This window comes from Sabethes cyaneus, chromosome 1 (genome assembly GCF_943734655.1).
Source record: "Sabethes cyaneus chromosome 1, idSabCyanKW18_F2, whole genome shotgun sequence".
Classification (NCBI taxonomy): domain Eukaryota; kingdom Metazoa; phylum Arthropoda; class Insecta; order Diptera; family Culicidae; genus Sabethes; species Sabethes cyaneus.
This window is the reverse complement of record NC_071353.1, coordinates 26,226,456-26,239,265: the sequence shown is the minus strand read 5'-3', so window position 1 is coordinate 26,239,265 and position 12,810 is coordinate 26,226,456. Positions and strand designations below refer to the sequence as shown.

The window sequence follows — 12,810 nt, the reverse complement described above, 5'->3', positions numbered from 1 at the left end:
TCGAGCAAAGTGACATTCGACATGACTCATGAACAATAATCATGACAGCAATAAGCCTCATGAACAATTTGTTTGCAACTGTAGCTATTTCATAACTTCATGTAGCGTCCTAATTGATTTTGAAAAGTCCATGAGCCGAGTAATCCGTAACATAAGTTCCACGGAATTGAATTCGAACTCATTGTGAATTTTCGAGTTCGCTTGTCAAGTTAAATTTAAACTTGTGGTTGCTTCTTGCTTGGGAACTCGCGGGTCGCGGGGATAATTGACCTTGCCAGCGTTGCTGATATTGTTCAGGGTTTTGCGTGAGAAAAAAAGAAAGGGAAGTATTTTTGCTTGTGTCAACACTCACGCGTTGACAGTTCGGCACGAGATTTCCTGTAAGTGCGAGCAGCCTTCGAAATCTCTTTCAACGCTGGCAAGGCCAATAGTAGTTGGAACACAGATTCCACAATACAATACACAATTCCACTACTACAATAGTGGTCGGAAGTTACTGAGTGCCACGTTAATCGAGCGCGTAATTTTTTTTTTTAGTGTAGCCAGCTGATAGCCCATCAAGAACGCAGCCATATCTGGCAACGATGCCAGATAAACAGGTTCGGCTGATAATGGATTAGGCGGAGCACGAAGTATAGAATATATTTCTTAGAGATAGAGTTTAGGGACAGATTCTAAGAAACTGGAAATAAAATACTATTTCATAAACTCTGGTCTCTCTGGAAGCGGTTAAGTGCGGCACGACACACACCAAAACAAAAAACAGTACAAAACATGTTCCCCTCGTGGTGTGTTGGCAGCCGACAGTCGGTCGTTCGAATATTACGGTGCTTGCAGCAGCAGCAGCAACAACAACAACACCAGCAGCAGTTTCGCTTTTCTATTTCGACGTCGGCAAACGCAAGTGTGGCACATTCTTTAAGTTCAGGTTTTGTCATCGAAAGGACACAGTCAAGTTTGACGAAGCTATCAGAACGCATTTTCGTCGGGAGTGCTTGCCGTGTTCGTCCGTACGTTTCCTTAACAGTTGCAAATACGGGGACTTCCTGCATTAAAATGACCGGAAACCAGCGATATCAGATCGTAGAACGGGGAGCTCCGAACTCGACGGATTACCGTGTTTTCTTCAGTGAGTATTTCGTTTGCGATTTGGTGAAGGTCATATTAGATTATGCAAATTATGAGTGAATGATTTTTTAATAGAATAATTCGCATTCTATATTATCGAACAATGCACTAACCAGGATGTGGTTATTGTGTACATTGCATAACCTCAAAGTGTGCTCTAGGGTTGATGCAACATTTTTTGTACAATTTATTCAACAGCATTTAATTTATTTGTAAGGTATACTTATATCATGCATTTTGAGCAGCGCTATTAAAGAAATCGTTACCATTAAAATCTATTCACAATTTTAGTACATCCAAATCATTTTATCTATATGATAATTAATAATTTATTGCAGTTCTGGCCCATCAAATACTTCGATTTCAATTATAATTAAAAAGGAGGTTCAGTAAAAACCACCAAACTAAAGGTCGAGTGCAAGTTTCATTTTCCAAACTTTTTTTAGTAGTCTGAGCAGCACGCAACAGTTGTTCTACCCACCGGAAATTAGTTAATTATTGACTATTTCATTTACCAAGATTGCCAAGATAAATATTGTTTATAGAAGTTTAATTTTTAAAATTCGATTAAGTCACGAATGACCCAAGCTGTTAAAGTGACTATAATCTAACAAACAAAAATTAGATAGCACGACATAGAGTCACCCTATGTCGTAAAATGATATTAAAAAGTCCATTCTTCGGTGTAAAGTCAGTCAAATTTAAAACCAATTTTTGTAACATAAATGGGGTGACCTTTTCACATAAAAAACCTTATCATTTTCGTTTCGTCTACGTTTTCTTTCCCATTATCACCCATCCTTATCAATCATTTCGATCGTCGTATTTTACATGAGTAATTAGTAGGGGGTTTTGTGGTTACAGTGGAAATTGGTAAATAGTGTGTACCGATTATTTCCATTGCCGTATTTTTCCAAAGTATCAGTATCGGTAATGGTTTCGCTGCCTTTTTCTTTTGTTCTTTTTCGCCGCCTTTTTTGTCCTAAAAGTATCGTGATAGATAAGTTTTTATTTCAATTGAATTATTTCTTTGAAATTGTTAACAACATTTCATGCTCGAACCGCGTTTTTTTATAATTTTAGTATTTCATTACAGTTACTGAAAAATTGTTATGAAATGAGATAGTGATTGATAAAAAGCAAATAAATAAATTTTTCTGCCAAAAAATAAAATGGGGACAATTCCAAAATTTATTACTTCCACTATTCACGGTTGCGCTTTAACCGCTTTTAAATTGATTAGAAAGCACAGGTTGCTCGAAAGTAAATAATTGATTGCGTTATCTGAGCTGATAAGCTTTAACGCGTGACTTTCCACTACCGAGGAAAATGTCATTAAGTGAAAAGAATATACAGATATATTTCAACACATCAACCTTAGCAATTTTCATAATTATGAACAGAGCTAACATTTTAGCCATAACTGGAACACGTACCTTACTCGAGACTGTTTAATCAGTGAAAAGGAAGAGAAGCGTCAACAGTAAATAGAAGTTAAGTGATGTAATGTTTTCCTATCATTATGTGGGTTCTAAAGTAAAATCATCTAATTATGACAGCTGCTCAAATATGTCACTATAATTGATGGGATCTAAATAATAGAACAGCACTGAGTCTATCAAGAACTAAAAGGATGTTACTGGGAGAAATGGGCCCAGGTTAGCAGCGCTGACATTGACATTGTATTGTTTTGTTTTTCACTTTGAAATTCCTTAAAACGAATAATCATTTTAAACCATCTCCTTTCCAGAAACTGAGGACGGTCATGCCGTTTCTCCACTGCACGACATTCCGCTGTACGCGAACGCTGCCAAGACGGTGCTGAACATGGTCGTGGAAGTGCCCCGGTGGACCAACGCCAAGATGGAAATCAGCCTCGGCGAAGGGCTCAACCCGATCAAGCAGGATGTTAAGAAGGGAAAGCTGCGCTTCGTGGCCAACTGCTTTCCCCATCACGGGTATATTTGGAACTATGGAGCTTTTCCGCAAACATGGGAAAATCCTGATCATCTCGATCCGAACACCGGGTGCAAGGGAGATAATGACCCCATTGATGTGCTCGAAATCGGTTCCCGAGTAGCAAAGCGAGGAGATGTAGTACAGGTCAAGATCCTCGGTACCGTTGCCTTAATCGATGAGGGTGAAACGGATTGGAAAATCATAACCATTGATATTAACGACCCATTGGCCAGCCAAGTGAACGATATCAATGATGTCGATAAGGTATTTCCTGGGCTACTGAAGGCTACTATCGAATGGTTCAAGATATACAAAATTCCGGACGGTAAACCGGAGAATCAATTTGCTTTTAATGGAGAAGCCAAGGACGCTGCTTTTGCTACTAAAGTGGTAGAAGAGACCAATAAGTTCTGGAAGGCACTAATCAATAAGGAAATTGACGGCACGAGCATTAGCTGGTAAAGTATTTTTTCCTTAGGCTTTTACAATCATCTAACTGAATGTTTGTTTTGCAGTTTGAATACCACCGTTGAGGGATCTCCGTACTTAGTGTCCGCTGACAATGCGCTAGAAGTTTTGGCCAAGAGCTCGAATGGAGGAGAAACTCAACCCTTCAACGACACAAGTAAGTGCCACTTACAAAATCTTTTTTCCAATCACTGTAGTTTTATTTCCTTTATTCTACTACTTTTTGTTTGCTTTTTCACCTATCCTCATAGTTCACAAATGGCATTTTCGAGAAGAAAATCCCTACTCAAAGCTGTAGCCATTCTGTCTCCCACTAGAAATGACGCTAATCTGAGTAGTTAGAACCAAACCCCTCCAGATGTACGGGGGCTCCCGGTTGCATTTCTGCAGAACCTTTCTAGTAGTTTTCATATATTATTTAATTTTACCTACACCGATGCGTAGCAATATAAGTTTGGTTATGAATAGCAGATGTTATTGAATACAATTCGTTAACTAACATTTCGTGTCAATCGTCGGAATCCGAACGACTCCATAACATAAGCACCTTCTCTTTTGTCTTCAATTTCAGTTAATAAGTGGCATTATATTTCTCTAAAATAAGCTTGGAATGAGAAAGTTGAACGCGTTACTCGAATTGAATTCTCGTCGGTTTGCAACCTTTGCAGTAAGTAAGTGAAAATGTTAAAATAAATTATTTCAAAGCTATCCGTTTTTAGTATTGGTGTTTATGCCGACATGGTCCCCCTTAATTGTCACATTTTTATTTCTATGCTCATTTAAAGACATCAAATACGGCTAAAATTTTATACTCAACCAAAACTGAACTGAATTAAATTTAAAATGCATACAAGCATACATTCTGCGTTGGTGTTTAAGAAGCTTGTTTACTGAATCTTAATGATTTTGTTGACTGTGAAAGAGATAATCTTTACTTCTTACATCCTGGGTATATAATTTCGTGCCGTACTTAAATGAAACTATTTACTTGACAGCTCTGTAAAAATCCACCCAGTACAACAATAGTGCTGAAGGAATTGAGTCAGTTCTGCGTCGAATTCTTTGAAACGCTTGGCGAAAGCTTCCATGGAGTAACTTTTTTTTTTTTTTTTTTTTTTTTTTTTTAATTAACCCTCCGCTCACCCCCGTTACCAAAAAGCTCACACAGAGAGCCCCCTGGTATCGGACACTTACAGAAACCTCAGCTTAGAAGAGAACTGGACAACACACTAAACAAAGAAATTAATTTAAGCTGAGGAAAACATAAAGAGGATACATAAAATTATTTAAAAACTATTTAATGGGCGCCCAGTGGAATTTGATATTCCTTTTTAAGGGGCCCAGTATAACTATAACTAATAATAATTCTGATTAAGCTACTGGTAGAGAGAAGTTAAATTTAATTTACGATTTACTTTACATAGGCATGGTTGATACGCTCAAATGATATAATTGATTATGTTTGTCTTAAAATATTGTTTAATTTTGTATTTATACAGATCGATGTTGGTGATTTGTTTTAATTCGTTAGGCAGAGCGTTGTAAATTGAAGGACCAAAAAATGAAATTCGCGTCTGACCAAGATTTGTTGTGGCTCTATCACGCTGTATGAGATTTGCTCGTCGGGTATTTTGCAGTCTATTACCAGTGTTTAAAGACATATTATGGTGATAGTCTGGTTGATGTAAAACTTTCTGCATGTGAATAACAGTTTGCATATCACGTAAGGCTAAGATGGGTAAAACTGTGTGGCTATTATTTGTGTAGAGTTGAACCGTTGGGTAAAGTATCGGTAGTTGAAATATTATTTTCAAGCACCTGTTTTGCAAAACTTGTATTTTCTTAATTTTTGATTTACTGGCGTGGCCCCACACGAGAACTAGATACTGAATTTGAGAGTGAATACAACCATAGTAGAATTTTAATAATACGTGTTTAGGAACGAAGTAGCTAACTTTTCTCATTGCGCCGGCTAATGATGAAATTTTTTGCTGCATATGTTTGATTTGCCGGTCCCAAGACAACGTTGCATCAAGGTAAACACCCAGATACTTGAAATCATCTACTTTTTCTATAGATATTTCGTTGACGCATAGGTTAACGTGATCGGCGGGTTTTTTCCTAGGTGAGTGGAAAACCATATATTTTGTTTTCGTTAAGTTGAGTGACAGTAAATTAGCATCAAAATAGTCAGAAAGAACTTTTAAATCATGCTCCATCGACGATATCGCACTGCCGATGTCAACGCAAGGATAAAATAATGCCGTATCATCTGCAAATAACCTTGGTATCCCTTTCAAGTTTAAATTGCCAATGTCGTTGATGTAAATCAAAAACAACAGTGGACCGATATTGCTACCCTGAGGCACTCCTACATCAATTTTGTGGAGTGTGCTACGTGCATCACCAATCGTTACAAATTGCATTCTTTGTGTTAAGTAACTGCGAATGACATTGTTTGCCACTCCTCTTATTCCATATAATTCCAGTTTCTTTAAGAGAATATTGTGATTCAAGGTATCAAAGGCCTTTTTAAGGTCAAGGAATAACCCTCCAACAAGTTTCTTCGATTCAATTTCGCTGACTATGTAGTCTATTAGCTCTGTTATAGCTGTCGTAGTCCCACATTTCTGCCTAAAGCCGTATTGGAATTTGTAAAAAACATTGTTTGCTTTCAAAAAATCTAATAATCGAGCTACAAGTAGTTTTTCTAGGATCTTGTTAAAGACCGATAGTGTAGATATTGGACGGTAATTACAGGCATCTAAAGTGTTTCCTGCTTTAAAAATTGGTACTACTCTAGCAATTTTTAAACAGTTGGGATATTCACCAGTATCAAGAATTTTATTGAAGGCTTGACACAAAATGAACGCAAATGCTTGGGGATTACCCTTTATTACTCTTGCTGGAATGTTATCCGGGCCTGAACTCTTATTAACATCTAATTCTTTTATTAGAGCAGTAACTTCATTAATACTTGCAGGGCGTAAAAAGATTGTATTAGAGACGCATCTAACGTTGCTAGTAGGACTAACGTTCAAAGGATTTGATATGTTACGCGCAAGATTGGTGCCAATATTAGAGAAATAATTATTGAAAATTTCGCAGACGTGCTGCGCATCAGAAATTTTACTTCCATTTTGAGATAAATTTATTGTTTCCTTTCCTTTTTCCCTCCCAAAGATTGTGTTTATATTTTTCCAAAGTTTTGAGTGACAAGTAGTACTCAGAAGCGTTTTATAATATGATTTCTTGTTTTGTTTTTTTGTGGCTTCAACTTTTCTTGTCACATGATTTAGCATTATTCGAAGGTTCGCGTCGTAAGGGTTTCTTTTTACTTTTTTTAGATATTTTGTTTTAATCTTCATTAGCCTCCATAATTCAAATGTCATCCACGGACAGTATTCATTTTTAGCAGTTATTTCAGTCGTAAATGTTCTTGTGCACAAAGTAAGCAACTGATTGTATTTCGCAATTATTTCTGAAAAACAATTTTCAACATTATCCACGCATACAATACTGTTCATATAATCATTAAACATCGTAGTTAGCCTCACATTATCAATAATTCTTTTAGTAAGAACCTGTTTTTGTCGTCTCCCAGCAAGATTTATTGAAGTCAAAATTTGCGAGTGATCACTTACGTTGGTGGCAATCGTATCATTACGTAGACGGTAAGCGTCACTTGTTCTACATATTACATGGTCAAGAACATTATTACTGGCTGGCCGAGTAGGAATTGAATTTGAGCATATGAAGCCATATGATTCCAATAAATTTTTATATTTAATCACAACATTGTTGCCAGTCAGATTGACTGGGACGTTTACATCTCCTACAATGAAACATGGCGTGTTCTTTTTTGCATCATGCAACCAGCCTTCCAAGACGTCATAAAATCTATGAAAATCAAAGGAAGGTGGTCGATAGACACCAATAACATCGAAGGAAGACCCGTCGATAGTAAGCTCAACGTGAATGGTGTGCAATCCATCCAAAGAACAATTATTTTTAATGTTATGCATTATTTTGTTGTTAACGTACAACGCCAGCCCCCCATGAGATGATTCCCTGCATGAGAATGTGGACTGAAAACCGGGAATTTCAAAAATTGAAGCACTATCCGCTCTCACCCATGTTTCGCCAATTACAATTACATCCACTGTTATATCACAATCGTTTAAAAAATATAGTATGTTATCAAATTTTTCCAATTCATTCATTCCGCGAATATTCCACTGAAGTATCCGTAAGCTTCTACCATTACCATGCTGATATTGTGTTTTAAAATCATCTATACTCTCGTGAAGATTATTTTGTATTTGTGGAGTATCCATTTTATAATGTTGGTTTACAAATTTTTTTTTAGCATTTATAACTTTTATTATTTTATTTTTTTTTCAGTAGTACTTCTTATTCTTTTTGGAGAGGGAGATGAAACGGACAAATTTATTAAACGTGACATAAAGTTTTTTAGATCCACTCGATTTTTTATGATTTCAGGTTTGCTACTCTCATTCCTTTTCACAAGTACAACACCGCCCCTACCAGACCAGACATATTTTATATTATGTTTTTTCTGAGATTCGCGAAGTTCCTTGATAATTTCTAATGAAAGCGGCGTTAGCTCGTCACGAATTGAAATAGTAGTAGCTTTCCCATTTAGTAAAAGTGAAGGGTCAATTGACGTTGAAAATAACTGTCCCTTCAATTTCTTTTTGTTAAAAATCTCTTCTTTTGCCTCTGCGTTTTTGAAGACAACTCTAATCGGAACTAGAGGATTACCAGATTTAGTATTTGCAAAATTTCGACTAGATGATGCGACTGAGTCAATCTCTGACGATGCTCCAAGGGAGGCTAAAGTTTTCCCTACAAGTTCGGAGGTATTCTCATTGGTTGTAACTGGGATGCCAAATAACATAACGTTGTTACAAGTGGTCAATTGATTGGATTTGTCAACATTTAATTCAAGTTTGCGAACGACCTCAGTGAGAGTGGTGTTCGACTTTTTGAGCACATTGACCTCTTGTTTCAACAACTCGTTTTCGGCCCTCAGTTCTAAAAAATCGGCAAGAATATCATCGAATTTGCAAGACAAAAATTCCTGGGATGCGTCAATTGCAGAAGTGATAAGTTTTACTTCTTTTTTTACATCTTCCATTTCACAAGCCACAGCAGTTTTTAATTCAGCAGCAAGTGCTGAAACCATCGACTGATTGTTATGATTCATTTTAATGATTCGTTGGTACGTAGCTGAACAATCCGATGAGCAGAAATAGGGAGATTCTTTAATGCGTCTAACCGCATTGCCGTTTATATTACGACATTTAAAATGCGCACTAGAAAAACAGTATAAACATGTAATGACTTTATTGGGATCAGCCTCCTTCTTGTTACACTCCACGCAATGAATTTCATTTTCTACCATCATCGTCGAAAAGTTTAAAATTTAAATAAAACAAAAACAATCCAGTAGCTATTTAATTTAAAATCTGTGAATGAACGAATTCATACAGCAGTACAGTTTGATTGCGATTTCCAAATGAGTGCGCTAACGCAAACTAGATGCGTGCGCAGTGAAAAGCTGCTTTTTGTGGAGTGTATTCTATCGGCTCGTGACAGTCTACCGTTACCGCTTGCAGAAATGTGTAAATAAAAACCTACCTTGTACTTTAAATATGCGTTTAAACTTACAAATCACCATGCTATCATACTACGTAAGCCGCAAATCACAGCGCTCCTATATTGTACAATCAAAACATTCAGACATACGTTTGTCCTCGCTGTCGTGTCGTTCTATCTGGAAGGCTCGCACAGATCGCATTAGATCTATTGGATGTATAGCCGCATGCAACTGGAAATCTTCTCAGAGAGCACAACAACACAGACGGGCATACAGTAGCACTGCACTGTGTGCGCTGCGTGATAGAAGTCGAGCGCACAATTCAATTTTAAGCCAATATACTTAGGTTGTATCAAACGATGGTAGTAGCCGGATTGCACCCGAACTATTTGATGTATAGCCGTATCCAATCAGCTGAGCTCCGTTGTTAGATACAGACACTGCATATGTTCACGTAAAGGAAAGCGTGCTGAGTAATGCTACTAGAGAACATCAGTGTACTCATTCACACTACTCTAGCCAAAGCTATGTTTTCAAACAAACGCACGAAATTATACCCAAACTATTAGATGTATAGCCGTGTATAAAACGAATTCGCCTGATCGAGAAAGAGCACCACCCACACTTACGCAATCAAACGCATTTCAATACACTCAGTCCTTCCACCACTTTAGCAAACGCTCTACTCGATCAGGACAGTTTCAAATTGCACCCAAACTATTGGATGTATAGATGTATGCAAGATGTTGATCCACAGAGAAGCGACACTACAGTGGCAATGTAACTATAGTACCACAACTGAGTGACGGCGGTAGTACCAAGCGCATTGGTCTAAAAGTTTCAGCAACATATTTCACAACTAATGATTAACGGTCCTTCACGAGCACTGTAGCAGGTATAATTTAACACACTGCAATCATATTTTTAGTACAAGGCATGCACGACCACTGCTGCAAAGCGATAAGGCCTTTTAAGATATCTATAGAACACAATATTCCACAAAGAGCATTCCTTTTATTTCAAATTTAATTAATTTGCACTCGAAATCACTAAACTTGATAAAACACCGCAAGTGTGACCCTCATATAACACAGCTGTACCACTTGTATGAAACCGATCTTCAAAAAAACAGCAATTATTTTTAAAACTTTAAGAGCAATTGAAAGGCGCGTATCAACGGTAACCCTGCTGCCAGTTAATCGAAAGTTAATCAAAAACTTTGTTTTTGAGTAGAATAACAAACGTACAACTACGAGCACTGCACAATATTCAATACTGAGACTACCTTTTTATCGCACTAATTATAGCATGAACGCGCTATCGATGGTCTGCAGCGGGTCCTTAATGCACGGTAGTCGTTTTATTCGATTTTCATCTGCCACGACGGCTAAAAGATTTGCTTACATTTTTCAGGAGCGATTTTATTCACTTGACTTTATTTTTATTTAAATTTCTAACGATCACTTGGAATATATCGAGCCCGTTGACTTAATAATACACTCAAGTCGCCTTTTGCTATCTATCACCAATTGCGAACAGATTCGTGAGAACTTATCAAGCAGGTTTCGTCGAAGGTCGGTGTACAACGGATCAAATATTTACACTACGGCCGATCCTCTAGACGGGTCGTGAATACAGAGTTCCCACACACCATTTGTCCGTTGACTTCAATGCCGTATATGATACCATCGACCGGAAAGAGCTATGGAAAATCTAGTCAATTCGTCTGTTTTGCCGAAGTCCTGCTTTAGATTCCGAATAAGGACCCAGTGGCTGAACCGGTAGTTCAAGAAACATGACCCATACTCGCATGGCACCTGTCCTTGGAGCTTTCAAACGATAGGTGCTGTCGATCACATTTCTCGAGCAACATGTGAAAAGGGCTAATGTACGCACAAATGAGAGATTCTCTTGGTGTCTCCTGTCTTATGCTTGTCTTATTACTGGGACAAAAATACATTCTAATGGAATTTTTCTTGAGCAATAGCTAGCAAATAGTGTCGCAAATAAGCCGTTTCATGGGAAATTGATCCGTTCAACTCCATTTGCATCGCCGTGATAAGCGGAAAAGACTAGACACGAAGAGAATCTCTCCTTTGCACATGTTGCTGGAGAATTTAATCATTATTAGAAAAATTATTAAATTGACGAAAACGGTCTAAAGTCATTTGAAAATTGTTTTAAATCGACAATTTGTACACAATTGTTTGTTTCTTTATTTATTTATTTGAGGAATGCGTTCAGAATCGTATGCCTTACATACTGACAACAATGTAACGAATAATCGTTCAAAAGCGATTATTTGAAATTTGTCAATTCACGAATCGTACCTATTTTTCAATTAAATAACATTTCACTAAATGTCCTGTTGTACTGTAACGTTCACTTTGAACAGGTTCTGCGGTTTTCACTACTCTGCGTTTCTTTTTAATCCAGGCGAATGGCGAAGCATTTTACCAAGCATGCCCAGATCTCGAAACATAGTCCTTATTTGGCGTGTCACTGGCGTTCATCTGACAGTTCCACCGCACGGATAACGCAAAGCGTTGGAAACAGCCCATCCAGCCTTCCAACCGTCCCAGTCCGTCCAGCTCAAGGACGTGGAATGTTTTCCAAGCGGTGCGCATGTCCGCACGCCATTTCTTCGTCCCTGCTCGGATTCGAGGGCGAACGGAATACGAGTGGTGCGTACCATTGCCGACTTCGAATCCTTGTTTCGCAAAGTTTCTGCTCCGCAATTGGTTTCGGACGTTTCACGGTATCGGAAGTGCGTCTACTAGACCGCACCTAGTGTGACGATTCGTGGTGGTTTTCTACTACCATTGTCTTGAGAGGAATTTTTGCTGTTGTTTTTTCTTCTGAAGTGAAAGGTCTAAGGTTATTTGGAAAGTTTATGGATTATAGAAAAATAATTTCGGAGTAATTTGGCATGCTGCTGAAAGCTTTAGCAGAAACCAGCTTCTGATTAACACACCGGTTCCACAAAATCCTTTCTGTAGTCTCGATTAGTGGTAGATAAAAAGTTTTCTCGAGTGTTGTGAAGATAAGTGCCCTCAGGAGCTTTGAAACGTGTTGGAATAAATCATAACGGATACCATTAAGAACCCTTCGTCAGAAAGCTTGTGTACAAGTGTGTTGTGCGGCGTTTCTTGTTGAAGTGTGATCAGTGAAGTGAAAATCGTTTTTCATTTGCAATTGGAAAAAGAGAAAAGGTTGACAGTTGCCACTAGTACCACCACTACCACCACTTATCGATACTAACCCCGCTGTCCGACTCTGTTTGCCGCCAACATCGTTTGCAGAATGGACCGAATGGGCTTTACGTTGAAGCTTCTGCTGCTGCTGGCCATCGTTGGCATGTTCGTAGCGGATGCCAAGAAGAAGCCGAACAAATACGGCGATGGCGATTTCGAGTTCATCGATGAGGTAAGCCCCCGTTTACAAGGAAAAGCTCTTTTTCCACCTTTCAGGCCGCAGTGGCTGGAAATCGTCAGCGATAAATTTATCCCATAAAGGGAATTTTCTGATGGGCAATTTTCGGATCACGTTCTTGTTGAGAACAAATTGATTTTTAGCAGTGATTTGCGCTATGCTGGGAACAAACTTCAACTGCATAAATTAATTTAGAAAAT

General features: G+C 38.1%; 2 protein-coding genes across 2 annotated transcripts in view; both read left to right on the top strand.

Annotated features, from left to right (window-relative positions):
• Nucleotides 1–939: 939 nt before the first annotated feature.
• LOC128733107 (inorganic pyrophosphatase) lies at nucleotides 940–4,250 on the top strand. The gene is made up of 4 exons (XM_053826723.1): nucleotides 940–1,129; nucleotides 2,879–3,545; nucleotides 3,603–3,712; nucleotides 4,127–4,250. Exons 1-4 carry the CDS (start codon nucleotides 1,057–1,059, stop codon nucleotides 4,156–4,158), a joined length of 882 nt encoding a protein of 293 aa, XP_053682698.1. The 5' UTR covers nucleotides 940–1,056; the 3' UTR covers nucleotides 4,159–4,250.
• Nucleotides 4,251–12,506: 8,256 nt separating this feature from the next.
• Nucleotides 12,507–12,810, top strand: part of LOC128735529 (proteoglycan Cow) — a 184,621-nt gene continuing 184,317 nt past the window's right edge. Inside the window, exon 1 of the mRNA XM_053830014.1 lies at nucleotides 12,507–12,604. Coding sequence (XP_053685989.1) covers nucleotides 12,536–12,604 — 69 coding nt within the window. The 5' untranslated portion in view covers nucleotides 12,507–12,535. The remainder of the gene's footprint in view (nucleotides 12,605–12,810) is intronic.

What these genes read in the sequence shown, in the direction of transcription:
- LOC128733107 (XM_053826723.1), top strand. Translation starts at nt 1,057, where the DNA reads ATGACCGGAAACCAGCGATATCAGATCGTAGAACGGGGAGCTCCGAAC. An exon ending in GGATTACCGTGTTTTCTTCA is followed by an intron (nt 1,130 to 2,878) that starts GTGAGTATTTCG and finishes TCTCCTTTCCAG; the next exon opens with AAACTGAGGACGGTCATGCC. An exon ending in GACGGCACGAGCATTAGCTG is followed by an intron (nt 3,546 to 3,602) that starts GTAAAGTATTTT and finishes TTTGTTTTGCAG; the next exon opens with TTTGAATACCACCGTTGAGG.